A 17,579-nucleotide genomic window follows, 5' to 3' on the forward strand; every position below is an offset into this window, starting at 1 on the left:
AATTCCCCTTCAAGTTTTAGTTCAAAATGTCCTGCTTTTATAATAACGAAAATTAATTGTAGACTACAACAAACATGTCAGAATTTAATTTTTATTATCTTTACGGTGACAGAAAGTTAAGCCAGTAAACTGCTGACCTTCGTTAGTTATTTCAGTCCAATTACATATCAGTTTCAACATTTACAAAACAAGCGTCACGTCATTATAAGTTCGGTTATTCACATTTCTTTTAACCACACTTGATCACTTGCAACACGAAACGATTTGTACAAAAATATATTTTTGAAAAATTTTCTTATTAAAGGACCACTGTACAATTTATTTAAAAGCCTCATTGGGTGTGTAGCTATATACAAAAAGAACGGACAAAGGCACAATAAAGGGGTAAAGATAGCTAGTTAGATTCAGCTTGCCAAAAAACACATTTGAACCAGTTCCAAATTATTGCAAGTTTGCGATTAGAGCGTTTATAGCAGTGCAATAAACTCTCCTGCTGCCAGGTCTGAGACAGGGGCGCAGAAACCCTCCGCGTGCGCCCATTACACAATGATTGTAACCACTCAACAAAACGTACATTTTACTTCGTAATTAGAATACGTAGTCCCACATGCTGCAGTTATTTCATTAAATTATTCCACCTAAATATATATAAACAAAGTGCGTTTTGTCAGTCGACATGCGGCTGAGACAGGTAGAGGAAAAACAGTTGGAAAAAAACGTGCCAATTGAGGACGCGTACAACTAGTGTCCCTCACTCGTGTCCTTTGGCAAAGTGGTTTACGTTTTCGTCAGATACCCAGTTTTGCTTTGAAGAGTGGTGGGTTACACCACGGCTATTGCCTAGTGTTGATGCTGTTGTGCTATGCTGGAGCTTTATTGGCTGGAGGAGCAGACCACTGACGTGCCGATGCTGATGGCGCGCTCAGTAGTAGAGCTGCTAGATGGCGCGGAGGACTTTCTCTCCTTCTGTCTCAGATGGATCTTGGTGTGTCTCTTTCTCTCGTCGCTTCTTGCAAACTTTCGCCCGCAGAAATCGCAAGCGAACGGCTTCTCTCCGGTGTGCGTGCGGATATGAGTTGTCAGGTGATCGCTGCGACTGAAGTTTCTCATGCATATCCGACACTGGAAGGGTTTGTGTCCTGTGTGAATTCGAATGTGTCTGGTTAGCTCATCGGATCTGGAGAACCGCCTGTCGCATCCTTCTGCGGGGCAGGGGTATGGCCGCTCGTGGACAGGGGTCTTGCTGGGTCTGTTGGGGTACTTCCTGGGTCGGAGGATCGGTCTTAAAGGCAAATTCTGGGGGCTGTAGGCTGTGGGCAACCTGGGTCCTTCAGACATTGGTCCACCTAGCGTAAAGTTCCTAATAGTGTTCAGTGGCGTTAACGGAGGGGGAACCCTAAACGACTCCAGCGGACAGGAGAAGGGCTTGCGGTCAGGAATAGTTTGCATGTCCCTCTGGCAAGTTGGCTGAAAAAAAGTGGCATACTCTGGGATTATCGGGAACAGCCCAGCATCGGTGTTCGGCTTGGGAGAGGAGTAAGACGGTGGCGGGTAGGACATGGGACAGGTGGAGGTTGAAAGGAAGGCAGAGGGATCTTGGTAGACCTCTCCACAGCCTGGGTATGACGGAGGAGGGGAGTAGATGTGTTCCATGTCCGCCTGGTTTTGCGCCACTGTGCAACTGAGCGTGCTAGAGAAATGACTCGGTGAGACTGATGATGAAGGAGAGGACGATGCCGAGGAGGGCTGGGTCATGCCCAGAATCCCTGCACTAACGATGTTGATAACGCCTTCTGGATTCCAATTGCCTGGATACTGGGAGTCGATGGAGAACTTTCCCATGTAGGTAAAAGTCTGGTTGCGAGGAGCCGTTGGCTGCGCGAAGCTGGAGTAAGACAGGTCGACGGAGCGCTTTTCTGTGCTCATATCCCCGCTGGTAATGCCATCTGCAAGAGGAAAGTAAAATGTGTGGTTACAAAAACGGCCCACATATACGCAAAAAAAGAGAATTTGCGTCGTATTTGCATCCACTACTTTGCTGCTGGGTTTGCTGTGGTTGCGTTAAAATGCAGGTGTGTTTTGGCGTTAAACTATTTTACGCGCCTAAGAACAGCTCAAATCAGATTCAATGGAATGTGCACATGAAGCGTGTGTCTGCCAGTCCGCAGCGGTGTTCACACTCGGCACCTGAAACTTTTCCGTCCTTTAAGTCACTTAAGAGCACGTGACGACAATAGCAAGCAGGGAACGCGCACGAAAGCTTACCTCCTGAGGGTCCGCTTAGCTGGTCGTAATGTCCTCCTAGATCACCGTTCTGAAATACAGTCACCGATGGTGGCAATGATGTGGCAATCTCGTCAACCGAGTAGATGCCCTCAGAGAGAGGATGGCCAAAGCTGCCAAGAGTAACGGGGGTTTTCTCTAAAGTTTTAGCGGTCATCATTAAGTCTTTAGAGACTCGCTTCAGAAAGCTTTACAACGTGCAGATATTCTGTTTGCCTGCGAACGATCTCTGCTTCCCCCAGACACAAAACTTACATCTGCAACGCTGTCACTAAACTTTGGAGTAGCGTTCACCCAAATAACAACAAAGCAAGCCTCATCTGGCCCGGCCTGTTTCTTGAATGACAGATCCTAGCGGGGCTGGTAGTGGTAGTATGTATTTATGGAGCGTCTTTGAATGTGCCGTTACGTCACTGACCATACAAGGACTGGATGTCAAAAGAAGAGGAGCGCTGCGAAAGCTGATTGGCCTTGGGTCCAGTGACGGCACAAAATGAGACTTGTCAATGGAGAACTCTTTTTCTTAAACCAATTGTAATAGGAGAATGAAATAAAGTTATTCGCGGCCAAAATGAGGAAAGGTACAATTAGAATGTCTCGAAACTAAAGGGACCGATCAACACAGCGAAAATGTAATCACACATTAGCTTGAAAATATAGTTCCTGAAATCGGTGGTTCGAATGTACCTATCGTTCTGTATCAGGAATTCCGGTTTAAGATCACCCATACATGGGTTCATCCGGTGAAAGAACAACACCCATTCGAGCATATATGGGACTTATTCCGGAACATGAGCATCGGAAACTGACGAATCCTGCCGAGCAGAGAGAAGCCACTCAACTGCCATCTGAAAACCACAATCAAATGAGACGTACAATCACGGAATTTCTACCTTTGCTGTCTTACTGTCGGAAACTGTGTTCGATCTATTTGAATAGCCTATGTTTTTGGAAACAGGGAAACGTTTTTAGTAACTATACTCTATAATTAGCGTGCAGTTGGAACATAGGTTTTTATTGATGCTATATTTATTACTGGCACACTATCATAACATAATAATAACAATAACAACAACAATAATAATTGCTGTTGTTGTTATTGTGGTTGATGTTTATAAACAGTATTTTGCCTGATTGCCCTCTAGTGGTTTGCTATGGAAGATCTGTTTAAAATAAATAGATCAAAATTATACAATACCTGGGTTATGCAGCATCATATACATATTTGTACTATCTGAGAATGACGGCTCAGCTAAAATGATCGTCGTTGTTCCTGCAAACCAAAGATCAGTGTCTCACATTCGCTTTCTTTGTTTGCATCTCTTGACTTGTTCCTAAACTAAACAGACTAAAAATTTCCAAATGAAGCCCAAATGACCATGCATCTAAATATAGGCCTAAAATGTTCCGCTATATTCCGCGCTGAGGTTTACGATGCGACACAAAGCATACATGCGAACTGTGTTTAGGGTGAATTTCCCGCGTGGGTTTAGAAAGTTTTCTCAATTAGAGCTGTGGAGGAGTGGGGAGACGAGCGGCAAAGTCAATGCCAAGATAGAAAACATGACACATATAAATTAAGTAGCCTGCCGCATTCACTTGTTCTACATACTAGACAACTGCATATGTGCACGTCGTCCCTGGCCTTTCATTCAGGTGTGCTTTCGCACGGGAGTCCCTGGTGGTGAAAATAATAATGTTGGAGTGGATCCTGTACTCACAAACTACACAATAACTCGATAGAACTTCATTTTTGCCTACAGTATAAACTGAAACCCAAGCACTTAGCTTTTCTCAAGAGAATCCTCAAGACACAACGTTGACAATAAAATAAAATTAAGAAAACCCCATCACACACTTTTGCAGTAAACCGTAAATCGCTTTAAATCAAATAAACTGCCCTGTTGACTGAATTACTACTTTAACTACTTGGTGCGTTTTACCCATATAAAGCATAGCAAACGTATAATGGCGATTAAGGCTCTTATTCTGTAATTACAGCGAAAGTCAAATACTAGATAGGCCTGCTAGTTAATTCAGCATTACTTGCAAGGTTTGTTTCGAGCAACGACGTTCATCTCCGTGTTTCACAAATATACGCTGTCTAAGAGGGAAAACGTCTATATTAACTCTCGGGTACAACATATAGCTCTAGGTTCTTATTAGAAACCTTTTCAGTGCATGTAGCCCAACAGGAGACAGACACTTTTCTCATAGACACGGCTGGCCTGTAACTTAAGTCAATGAATAGCCAAACGAAAGAAACACCAGTGAGCGCAACAGTGGCGAAGACCCGTTTTGCTTGTTTTCTTGCCGTTGTTTCCCTGCCTGGCGAAGGTATTGCCAGCACCGCGTGATATATCTCGGCCTGGATAACCCCGAGTATATACCGCAGGCTCCTGACCTTTCAACTCTGTCGCACAGGGGGCAGTGATGCTTGCCTCACGTCGCACTGCCGCGTAGGGCGTGCCTAGAAAGCTACTGTCTTAGCTGGTGGTTAATGTTGCCCTTTTGCACTGAGCTGTGATTGGGGTTGTGGTTTACTTTAGGATTGGTTCAGCTTTGGATACGGTTAGGAGATGCTGAAGTGTTCTCAGTGCACTTGGGTGTAGGTATCCTCTCACGATAGGTGGATAACCCAATCAGCAGTGCTTTGGGCCAACAACTGCAGAGATTTGGGATCAGATGTGTGGTCATCTCTCTTTATTCCTGTCTTTTTACGGTTTTGTTATGCTCTTGTACAGGAAACACACGCATGCATGTGTTAGGAAGTGTTTGTAATCTTCTGAGCGGTGGGGTCTAAGCGTCTCATACAGGTTCCCAGAGCTTGATTTCGGTGTTAACCTCTCATTCCTTAGCTTAGACACAGAACTACAGCTATGTCTGCGTTGGCCATGTTTCTAGCCACGCGACCTTCTTTTATCAGGCAGAATAACGGGAGTCTTTACACTTTCCATCATCACTGCACCTCTTAAAAACGTAGAACCTTTATTCACTCTGCTCAAATCCAAGGCAACCTTTACTTTTGGCTGGTATGAAGATGTTGTGTAACAATAAAATGAAGGGGAACAAAACAAAATGGGAGGAAGGATATATGCTGAATATGTTTGTAATTCTCTCTATTCTGTCCATTACAGAATCAGGCCAAATATCTCCCACTTTATGTCTGTTATGAACCTCAGCTATGAATAAGGACCAGACGTTTCTCATAGGCAGCCCACACATTTATTCCTCTCATGTCTCTGATCTAGTGTCTGCTCTTCACTGGTCACACAATTCTGTTCTTTGGGATCAGAAAAGGTACCAGCTGACCCCAGTACAGTCATGAGTCCTACCACGGAAGCTGTAACAGTAATGAATGGCACTTCTGTGCTCAGTCAATGGCAAGCTTCACTTTCACGCTCACTTTTATGTGACTTTAAAGACATGACACTGTGTCCAAAAGAAAAGAACATTTAAAATTATGTCCAACATTTCCTCCCCATAAACATAAGGGAAATAAAGTGAGAATAAAAGTGAGGCCAAGTTTGAAGTGGCCTGACTCAGTTTAGTAGCTTCTGTGGAAAACAGGTCATATCATAAGTTACGATATAATTTAAGATCAAGATGAAATAAGATCAGAGTGAATCTTTGAAGTATTGATATGTGGATAGTTTCTAAATAGGCTACTGCTCCATTTGAAGGGAAATTTCACAGCTATACTCAAATATACAGTTATCTGATCTATTGATGGATGCCTAACCGAGTCTAGAGCACAGGAAAGCACTGAAGTCCACAAATATCACCAGGCATCCTGTTGCCATTCGACTGCATATATTTTCGTTGCCTCCCATGCGAGCACTGGTTATTTTTGTATGGGTGTTGCTGTCATCATCATGGTTGGTGATCAGTTCATGATTCTTAATACAACCCAGTACACCGTGGCGTCATAACGATTTTTAACCATGTTACAAACGGAACCATCTGTTGTCACGGCATCGGGTGCCGCGCTCGTGGGCTGGTGTTGCTCAGATGGTATCAGATACCAAACAGAGCCAAAAACAACTTGTTTGCTGTTCTTAATGTGGTGAATTTGAATTTAGGAGGGTCAAGTCAAATGAATGAACGTTCAAATATGAAATATATATTATATATGAAGGATATTTAAAGTGTAATTTTTCTCTTCTTCGGTGTTTTGTGTGATCTGTAATTAGTCTGAGAGTGATCTAGCCTCATACCACTCTGCCTTCCCCATCCTGACCTGCCTTCCTTTGTCAGGTTTGACACTCAGCCCAGTGATTCATTCAGAGGTTGTGTTTGCGTCGTCACCGAGACACCACGGTGAATATCGACTGGAGAGTGGCTGCGCAAATCACACCGGCCGCTCGATAGCGGCTCGCTGAGACATCGACGTGTCGCGTTTACATTCCCTGGTGGAGACGTTCTGGGTCATTTTTCAACCGTGGTACAGCGGTGGGGAATTAAAAAGCTATTGTGACAGACAGCTGACAGAGCATCCCAGGCCTGGCAGATTAGGGCGGCGTGCCAGCCGCTGTTGATGGGGATGCCCTCTGAACGTGGTCTCGGTACATGCAGGTCCGTAGTGAGGGCAGGACGAAGGAGGCCAGGCTGATTTTAAAGCCTGTGTCAATTGCCAGGTTTTGCAGAAGGAACCTGCCATAGACCCTCAGCTGCTGCTGGTGACATGGGGGTGAAAATGGCTACACCACAATCCCCCTGCGTTCGCTGTGGGTTCTGCAGGTACATTACTGGAGCTAAACGAATCTGCCCCGAACAAACGAGAGATTAAGTAGGGTGCTGTTATCAGTCTGCAGCCACGGGGCCTGAGCCCTCCGCATTTTACAGCTGCTGGAATTACAAACTCCATTGTGAGACCCACACCGCAGTTCATTCTCAATGGATAATTGTGGCCGTATGACAACCGGGACGTGAGGTGCCGGGCGAAACACAAAAGCGCTCAAGTCTGGCCAGAACAGTGACGAGCTTTAGCCACTAACTGCCGCTGCGGGATGCCTCACATTTTCGGGGATTCTTTGCATCCTCCCCCACCAAAGAAAGAAGGAAGCTTCTTGAGATGCTCTTGTCCTTTGTTGCCCACCCACGCATGCAAAAATGTTTGCACGCTGTGCAGAAGCGGCCCGTCCTGATGCGGTGGGGCCCGGCAGGCCGGGTGCCCATTGGCTGCTGCGCTCTGGCGGTCCCTGCCGGGAACGATGGGGCTCAGTGTGCTGACCGCCCACGCCGGGCGGCCGCTGAATTCAGGGGCTTTCTCTCCTGCATGTGCTCAGGGTCACGCAGGGTCGAGCGACTACTGCACACGATATATCGAGTGACCTTTTCTTTCTTTGCTTCTGCTCTTTTCCTCTTTTTTTCTTTACAGCTTCTTGTCAAACGCGCACCTAGACTGCCGCGGTGTTGTAAGGCACGGCAAACCAGCACAGCTCGGGGTTACGTGTAAACTTAGCTGTTAGCTCCTCTCCGCCCTCCTGTTCAGCGTTACAGACAACATTCATAACACTCGTAACCAACCACATTCGTCACCACTCTACTAGCAAGCCAGTAAAGCGAACGGTTGACCGTTGTATTGTGATTCACTATACCCAGTCAACTAAAAAAAAAAAAAAAAAAAAAACTTCTTCAAGGAGGCACAAAGGAGGTCACTCACATTTTTTTAGAGTAAGAAAAGAGAGGAGGCCTGAGACAGCAGGGAGAAACCGCAACAGGAGCAGAATGCTCCGCATAGTCTCCCGAAGAGCTGATCAGGCGGATGACAGGGCAGCATAAAACAACCTGTCAGGAGCCGCCCACCAAATTCAGATGAGGTTCCTCGAAGGGGACGGACAGCAACCTGCTCCAGCGCTGGCGAAGATCTGAAGACGAGCCGTGGGAGAGGCCTCTGCAGTGTGAATTGTTCTGTCTTTATCGCGTGGGAGGCTGTTTTTCTTGGTGAATTTGTGTAGGTGTGACTTTTCTATAGATGCTCACCATCAAAGGACTTTGCAGTTTGAGCCTGTGACATGCGGGGTGAGCTTACAAACAAGGGAGAAATTCCCTCTTTACTTTTTAGGTTAAATTGTTTGGTGTTGGTTCTAAATAGCTGTGCAAGCACATATTCTGTTAGTTTTTTTTTTTTTTACATTCTCTCTTCAGTTTAGAGAGTTTTAACTGTAATCGTTCTCAGCTTCTCTGTCATTAACGCCTCACAAAATTGATTTAACAAAGCTTTGCTTATTTGTCTTTAGAATGCAACAGTTTTTCCCCTGACATCTCAAAATAATTAAACCAAAACTCTCAATCAGAATTAACTTTACCTTTATGTTTTTTTGCCCACTTAAGTGGCTCTATTAATTTCCCTCAAAATTGTGATAAATCACAAGGCACCATTAAGATTATTTGAAGTACTCAGACAAAAATAATTGCATGCAAAACAGTCCTAAACTGAAATGACGGCGCAGTGCTGCTTAAACAGGACAGATCTCTCTGTCTCTGCTATTGTAATGTGTTGCGTTTCCACATTTTCTGCATTACCTAATTGAAGAGGGCAGTGCTCTCAGTGCAGAGTGTAGCACCTGTACAGACACATCACACACGCCTACAGTAGGCTACCTAAAAGCACTCTCTCTCTCGCTCTGTCTCACACACACACACACACACACGCGCGCACGTTAAAACCCATGGAGGAGAAGTGTTGCAGCGATGGCGTATGCTGTACTCACATTATCAGGGCTTGGAGAGAAGTGGCTCTTTGTCGTTTCCCATCACATGAGTGGACTTCTTCAAGAGTATTACACTACTCCAATAACACACACACACACACACACACACACACACTCTTCACTCACACACACGCACGTGTGCACGCACGAACACTCAAACGCTCACATACACACGCACGCACGCACACACACTCGAGATACCTTGCGTTCCTCATCCGACCTGATCGTGTTCCAAACTGGTTATCTATATTCTACCAAGGGGCTTTATGGGGAGGTATCCCTGCTCTCTCACCCTCTCTCTCTCTTTAAGTGGGTGTAACAAAAAAAAAATCAAGGAAACTCAAGACAATAGCGCTTCTCCGATAGTGCGCTCCACATCTTTGACATTGAAATTGTCATGGTAATGTCGTATGAGAGGTGTGAGGGCTCGGGGCGGTTTGAGGGAAGGAGATGTAGGTGGGGGTGTCACTCATGTCTCACAGAGTAGTGTGCACATTGTCATTCTTACAACTAAGTTTTAACAGAGCAGAGAGACGGGCGCAAGACTGAACGTTTTACGCCTAATGTTGTTTTCAGTTACTTTCATGGATTTTTAAAGGATGGATTCACTGACAACAAAAAAAAAACTGATTTCAATGCTCTTTTTACTTAAAATGAGAAGCATTTATACTGCTGTATACAAGAACAGCAATATAATGGACAAATCTGTTCTGCAGTTCTGTTTTCAGAAATGTGGTTTGTGTGGCATTTATGTCACTGTGCTGTGCGCGTGCACACACACACACACACACACACGCCTGGCATCACCGCCTGGCCTGAGGCTCGGACACAGGAACTGCCTTCCTCGCTACGGTGCGCACTCATTCTCCATCTCTGGCCTTTTCCCTCATCCAGCAGTAGCAGCACGAAGACGCGACTCTCGTTCTGGGGGAAGAGTCAGAGCTGGGGTCACGCCCTACCGCTGTGTTCAGAGAAGTCCTCCCAGACACAACAGGGTCCCATTAAGCCCCATTAAGCTCTGGCCAGATTTTGGGCTGGAAATGACGGTGAATGTGACAGAGGAGACCTTCCACGAGCAACAGTCAACGTATTTATTTATGTCCACAAGCAACTCCATTTCTATCAATATCCAAGCGACTGCCAGTGTAGTTTTGATGTTATGACACTTGAAGTGTCAGGGCCGGCGTCTCATTGTACCAGGCCTTCTGATGATATAGTAGCAAATGAAAATCAACTCACTGACAGAATGAATTAATGAATTTTTTAAAGAAATGTATCAGCAGAAGCACGAAAGCATCCGGATCGCGCACGCCAAGATCCCATTTGGAGAGTCGACGCGGCCCAGTGTGAAGCTTTATGAGGGAGAATCGTTGGGCAGCACATTAGGCAAATGGCACTATTAAAGGCATTGATCTCTACCTGCGACGGGACTGATGGGGCCTCCGTGTCCTGCGTGGCAGGCCGTTCTAACGAATGGCTTGCGCTAAATCGCCCGTTAATTGGACGCCTCTATTCTGGCAGCACGGAGCCCCGTTAAAGTCATAGCCTCGTGCAGACCCAGTCAAAGTTGACCCATTAGGAAGCCGATCGATCATCGCGTGCAGTTGCCGGTAATGAATTGCGTGCCCGGTGTCATTAGGTCTTTATGAACCGGAGGCTTACGAATATTAAACAGCATCATTAAAAAGGCTCGTAATGTTCTGGTCGGGTTAATGGGGGGGGGGGGGAGCTCAAGTGGTCGGGTGCAAAAATGTGTTGATTTTGATTCATTACATAAATGAAGAGAGCAATGTTGATTAAAAAAGTTTTGTTATTGAACTGCTGCCAACAATGAAAGATAAAGCTGTTTACAGAGAAAAATAAAGATTCACAATTTATTTTCTATCTGTTTTACAGACTTATACACACATGCAGACAGAGTGCTTACTGGGTCACCAGACACTAAAAGGTACCACACATACCAACATCCCTGTCATAGATAACAGATAATATTACACATAAAAGACACTGAAATGTTTAGTTGTTTAGTACAGTGCTTATCTTTGACTTCTCTCTCGTTATGAGACCCAGGCATACTTATGTGGGCAGTGAAAAACACCCAGTTTTGACTTCGGCTTAATTGCCTACTTCAGATCCAGTATCTCTCTCTCTCTCTCTCTCTCTCTCTCTTTTTTCTTAGTCCTCCTCTCTCTTATCTCTCTGTCCCTCTTTCTCTCTCTCTCTCTCTCTCTCTCTCTCTCTCTCTCTCTCTCTCTCTCTCTCTCTCTCTCAGGGTAGTGTCTAAGCAGCAGTTACAGTGCTCCAGTGGAGAGGCTACAAAGGCCCAGCGGCAGATCCCTTTCTCCCCCAAAGCTGATACCACCTGGGGGGGGGGGCAGCCCCTCTTCTGAACAGCCGGCACTATCCAAATGATGATTAATCACTGGGGGCTGAAGTAGGGGAGGGGGGATGCCAGGCCCTGACATGGCCATAATGGTGGTCAGCAGGGCCGGGATGACCGGTGAAGGCAGTGGGTTCGAGCGTGCCTGCGTGAGTGGGTGGATGGCCGAGGAAGATGGACGACCTCAGAGAGAGCCTGGCGGTTTGGAGTCCTGTCATTAACAAGAGAAAAACAGACAACTAAAAGGAGGGCAACTCTCTCTTTCTCTGTCCCTATTTGTGTGTGTGTGTGTGTGTGTGTGTGCGTGTGTGTGTGTGCGTGTGTGTGTATGTGCCTGTGTAAGCATTTGAGTAGTCTAAATGACATTTATGAATGTTATTCGGCATTATGACAAAGACATAATTGACCAAAGAAATCCCAGCAACCAACTCTCTAACTTTGTGATTTTGCATGCTTCTTTCAGCACTGGGAATTGTGTGGGGGGGGGGGGGGGGGAGGGGGGCGGAGGTTGCAGAGTCTTACTGACAGTTACAAATGAATCCGCGATTCATTATTTTCCAGGGAATTCCGGCCGCTCCAGATGATGATGGAGACGCAACCATAACTCGTGTCTCTGCCCATTTGGATGGAGATGAATCACGGAGTCTGAACCGAGACTCCGAGCTGACAATTACATCAGCGCGGCTATCGGACTCTCTCCTTCTCCTCACGGACGGATCCGGTGTGGAGCAGAGCGGGTAATAACGCTCGCGCAGAAGCCCATTAAGAGCGGTCTCGGTAGAGAAGCGCATTAGCGTGTCGGAATATTCCCCCCCATTTGCGTAATTTTATAAGCTGTTATTGCTTCCACAATTCTATTCTTTAATGGCACTATTAATGCGGAAAGTTTATCAGTAAATGAGGGTGTTTTGGCCTCGCAAGCTTGTATTTGTTTTAATCCGGGGTTCAGTTACCTCATTCCCTATTCCCCTAATGACCCATCTTGGTTAATTAACCAGAAGAGGAAAGAACGCTGCCATTTGTGTAGTTTTCCTTTGTTCTCAGTCCCAGACTCTATTTGGGGTCTCTGTTGTTGATTTAAGACTGAAGACAATGAAAGTGTTTGATGATAGTCTCACTTGATCTATAACGGCATATATGCATACATGTCATTAATGATGTCATATGTGCTTATCTCTAGGCTACAGTATAAATAAGTGCCAAAATGTAAATGATATTTGCATTACAAATCATCCAGTTATAGGCTATTACATAAAGGGATCTCTGACTCAAAAAATATGGACTGTATTACTGACCTAAAAGTTCATACAGTACAGTTTCTTTTTATGAGCAAGGCTGCTTAGAATTCAACAGTTATCTCATTACATCTCAAACATAAAATGCTTATTTTCTGTGTTAATCCTGAGAGCAGAAAGTCAAAGAAACGTTTCAATGAACGTCCCACAAAAACGCATTGGTTGCAATAACAATTTGGCACTGTGCTGAAATTCAGAAATGTATAGTCTTCACTTCTCCATTCATACCATCAGTGGCTTTACTGAGAGCTTGAGGAGGAGGACGAGCCATTTCCCGCAGAAACCACCGACACACGTCTCCATCAGCAGAAATAAATTCAGCAGCTCTTGGAGACAAAGGCAGGATCTCTTCACCAGTCCGGCTTGGCGCTGAGGGGGCCCGCTTTGACACTTCCTGCCTAGCTTAGAGACGTTCAGCGCTGCCCCGGGGACGGACGGTGTGGCGAAGATTAGCCGACTCAGTGTGGGCCCGGCTGGCAGGACGCCTTGTTGTCCAATCAAGGCCTCTTCCGTCATGATCACAGCGAGTGTCTCTGCATCCCTTCTCCAGGCTGCGGGGATGAAGACGGAGCACCCCACGAGATAATTGGACATGGCGCGTTACAAGCAGAGAACAAGCTAAGTGGAGCTGGCCGTCACAGGAGACAGATCACGTGCAGGGACCCGGGGCGGACCGCTGTGCTTCCTCTCTGTAAGCACGTCAGTTCCTGCTCCCGGTTGAACATTAACGCGCGGGCCAAAGCCTGGTCCCTCCGGCCGCTCCCCAAGCTTCCAGAGGAAGTGGCTGCACAGGCCTGGAGTGGCCACACAAAGCCATCCATCAGGCACTCTTTGTTTTAATGAGCTCAACAAGATGCCAGTGGATGTCAGAGAAAATTGCCCTGTTTGTACTTTTAGACTGTATGAGAGACATTCGTGCACTGGGAGGAGAATGCAAAGGTTCGGGGTGTGGCAGGAAGCCGTGATGAACCAAGACCACAATGTTGATACGACACGCTGTCCTGCTGACCTGAGAAGAAATTACCAAATGAATAAAGGGTGAATTTTCAGTGGGTCTGCACAAGTCCACTGCACGAGCCGCATGCACAGGGCTGGGAAGTCAAAGTCTGATCCTGTTCAGCTTGCTTATTTTCTCGAGTGTCTCTTCACTCGCTGTTGCCGCTACAAAATTGCTGCTGCCACACGCCAAGTGCAAAATGGCTCGTGTGTGTGTGTGTGTGTGTGTGTGTGTGTGTGTGTGTGTGTGCGTTCTCCCACATGGTCCAGTTCTTATCTTTTTCCGAGCTTGTCCCAATCCATGCATAACTCCCAAGGCACTGCAATGCACTGAGCATGGTAAAAAAAACAAAAAGGCCACAAAGGAACACATATACACTGGATCAGGCCAATAATTCTCCATTCCCAAACTTTCCATCTCTTTCTGTGTCCTATAGAAAATACAAGCACCACTCAGTCTGGCAGCTGGGATATAATAACAATTCCTGTCACCCTTTCAGCAGTGCTGGAGTTAGAAGGGCTTCTAAGTTTTACTGGTAAAATATTCAATGTCTAATTTTTCAAAGCCTAATTTATTGTCAGTTTCCCAAGATGCCCAATTTATTTATGAAGCACTTTTTGCAACAGACATCACAAAGTGTACAAGTGTATGGGTCCGGTTTCCCATCAAGCTACTAGTCTTGGGTTCGGCTGGGGACAAGCCCTGAGCACCTGTAAGCTCATCCTCTGTTCCTTTTAGCTTTTGACCTCAGACCAAACACAGGTTTTAGTTCCCAACCTCAGACAAGAGGATGTGATTCTGATGGTGGCTGTGCAGGAATCAAAAGACATTTCGAGTAGCAGAAGCAGTCATGGAGGAAATATTGCCAGATTGATTAATGTGCAAAAGTTAGCTTTGGATTGAGCTGCAATAGAATTACTACAATTGGCAGTATTGCAACATCTATAAAGATGCCGGTGATTGGAAAGATCGTTACAACCGTAAATTGTCTGGCAGGGATATGAGAAAAGGCACTAGGCAATTTATAACCCCTAGTCCTGCTGGGGAGTGATTGAGCCAAGGCAGTTTTGCTTGGGAAAACCATTAGTATGTCTCTCCTATAGACGGGGTTTAATTCACTGTGGTTGTTAAGAGGATAGGGTAGTTAATATCCCCTGGAGTCCATAATGAATATTAAACACAAAAGCATATCCATAAGTCTAACAATGGAACTGATTTCAGAGCCTGAAGGATTTCACGCTTGGAGCTACAGGATTTGAAGATTAAAAATCAAAGCATGTCACTGACGTTATCATATTTTTGTCTTTCGAAAAAATTCTGAAAATCAATTTCTGCTAAATGGTTATACATGCAGGACAGCTTAATTTGATGTGATGAGTGTAATCTGGATATGCGGCATATACAGCTAAACAGTGCTTAACTTTGTGAAGAACACACCAAAATTCTTCACCCATTTTCTCCTCTCAAGCAAAATGAGGCAATAAAGCATGTAATAACATCAGTAATGCCCTGATGTGGAAGTTTATCCTGTAATGATGTTTTGGCCTCAGACTTCTGTTTCTCAGCAATTAAAAACAGTTGAACTCAGCCAGCTGCCTCGGATTTCTCGAAGCGGTGGAGGGAGTTTGGTCCGTCCTCTGGTGACAGCAGATCTAATAAATACCATCATTCTCTCGCTCACTTTCCCACAATTCATAGAATGCAGGTGCTACGTAAATGAGACATTTATCTTGTGTGATCTCTAACAAGAAAAAAAAAATGATCAAAGGAATTATGAAATATGAAATTACGAATTCTGAAAGCATCGGGCAAGGCAGCGGTTTCACTGGATAAATCCACAAAGCAAAGATTTGTAAACACCAGCTCTCGTCTTCCACAGACCTCACTATCTAAAGCGCCATGCGCGTTAACCTCCTCCTCTACATGTCTCTGTCTCCTCAGACTCCGTGGGCTCTTCCTTACACTTCACTCTGTCTTCAACCTCCTTCTTTACATCTTGTTTGTTATCTGAAACAACCGATCGGCATTCGACTTGATTGGTATTAGCAGTCCGGGACTCGCGTTGACTAATTCACTCCTACTCTGATGTACAGACATTAGCAACTGCCCTTTAATGCCTCTCTTTTTTAGGCTGGGCCCGGTAATGCCTCTGCATCCCACTCATTTGCAGCTTAATGAAAGACTTCGGCGTCCATATTCCCAGTTCTCCCAGTTCCCCCAGTTCCTCCCACTCGCGCCCAGTGCATTAGAAGTACTTTAGGGCCGATATTGTTTCCTATCAGTTCAGTTCGGGAGAAATGCGAGCTCTCGCGCGGCATTACGAGGCCGCTAATGAAATCATACAAGGTGTTTACGTGTAGCGTAATCGTGCGGCTTATTAAAAGTGAGCTTACCTCCAGGCTTTTTCTGCTGTGGGGTAGTCAAATGACAGTCACTAAGGCTTGGGGTCAGGGGTCACGGTTTGATTACAAGTCATGTGTCAGTCTAATTGCTGGGCTAATATATGCATGAGCAGGCTTCTGGGTCTCTGGGGTGAATGCCACTAACAGAAGTGTAGAGTTGGAGCAGTAAGAACTGGTAATATTGCAGTGGCAGCAGTCTTGAGTGGGTGAGTTTTTGTTTTTCTGTGAAACACACCCACACCTGACATAAAGTCATAAAAACAGCAAACAGAAAAAATTTACAAGCCTTTTTTAACAGCTAAACTTTTATAGACTGTGTTCCTTTGCTCCTATAAATATGTATTTCCTTGACCAGATAAAAAAAAATTCAACCGAAAAGCTTTTTTTTTCAACCTAAAAGATTTGTTTCCTTCTATAACATGACATACTCATTCTCTTTCACCCAATGCCTCCTACCAAAAAGATCTTTAAAAAAACAGAGCTGCACAGTTACCTCCGTAATGAGTGGTACTTGTTTCATGCTGTCTGTCTCTATCTAACCCTAACCCTTCTAGCAAGCTTCTTCTATATTCATATTCAAACTCTAGTTTTGTAGTGTTATTATATACGTACAGGTTTGATATGTATTAAACATTCAAATTGTAAATGTTATGGAGCATGGGCTGATCCAGGTGTGGAGTGTTTGTGTTATACAGGTCTCTGAATGTTTCAGTTACCTTTACATTGCACCATGGTCACTGAAAACTGCAAGTCTCATGCACAGCTTCCAAAAGAAATTTCAACTTTGAGCTGTGTTTCTCAGTAGTGATTTGGTTACTTTTTTAAAACATGCAATGTACTGCTTAAATGTTCTCATTGAAATACTGAAATGTTTAACCTCAAACTTGGGGCCTTATTATCTGTCATTCTTAAGGCTTTAGTGAGCATCTCCTGTTATCTCCAGTGTCTGTGCCCACTGGTGTCTGTGCCCACTGGTGTCTGTGCCCACTGGTGAGGTTAGAAATACAGTTCCCCTTCACCCAGCCAGTGCTCACTGTACTGACAATATGTACATTAAGCCGTTTACAATCAAACACTGCCGTGCAGTGACACAGAAACACATTCTAGGATCGTTGGCATGGCGACACATCAAACAGCTAGTGGACGATTTCTGATCACAAATCTTATTTAAGGTTTAGGAAACTCCCAGCAGTGCAGACGCTGATGGATGTCTGTCAGACGTCTCAGCACCTGTGGGAGGATCGCCAGAGACTGATTCCCTCCAGCCCTCAACAAACAACTCTCTATCTATCTATCTATCTATCTATCTATCTATCTATCTATCTATCTATCTATCTATCTATCTATCTATCTATCTATCTATCGATCTATCGATCTATCGATCTATCTATCTATCTATCTATCTATCTATCTAGTCATTTTCTGTCTTTCTGTCCATCACCTTGTTTGCAGTGTCCAGCATCACAACCTAAGGAGTCTTCTACTCTAACACTAAGCTAAGCTGTC

General features: G+C 45.0%; 1 protein-coding gene and 1 long non-coding RNA gene across 3 annotated transcripts; one reads left to right on the forward strand and one right to left on the reverse strand.

Moving 5' to 3' along the window:
• Positions 1-77: 77 nt before the first annotated feature.
• Positions 78-2,658, reverse strand: egr2b (early growth response 2b). The gene is made up of 2 exons (XM_027021680.3): positions 2,266-2,658; positions 78-1,946 (listed from the first exon to the last, which is right to left on the reverse strand). Exons 1-2 carry the CDS (start codon positions 2,441-2,443, stop codon positions 874-876), a joined length of 1,251 nt encoding a protein of 416 aa, XP_026877481.2. The 5' UTR covers positions 2,444-2,658; the 3' UTR covers positions 78-873.
• A 4,792-nt stretch (positions 2,659-7,450) lies between these two features.
• On the forward strand, positions 7,451-11,398 carry LOC145651390 (uncharacterized). Of its 2 annotated transcripts, none has more exons than XR_014117329.1 (3): positions 7,451-8,307; positions 10,896-10,947; positions 11,272-11,398. It is a non-coding gene; the product is annotated as an uncharacterized LOC145651390 (long non-coding RNA). The 2 variants fall into 2 exon arrangements; XR_014117330.1 differs by lacking the exon at positions 11,272-11,398 and adding an exon at positions 11,179-11,263.
• The last annotated feature ends 6,181 nt before the right edge of the window (positions 11,399-17,579 follow it).

The sequence above is a fragment of the Electrophorus electricus genome, chromosome 15, assembly GCF_041902795.1.
Source record: "Electrophorus electricus isolate QZ-2024a chromosome 15, ASM4190279v1, whole genome shotgun sequence".
In the NCBI taxonomy this organism is placed as follows: Eukaryota; Metazoa; Chordata; class Actinopteri; order Gymnotiformes; family Gymnotidae; genus Electrophorus; species Electrophorus electricus.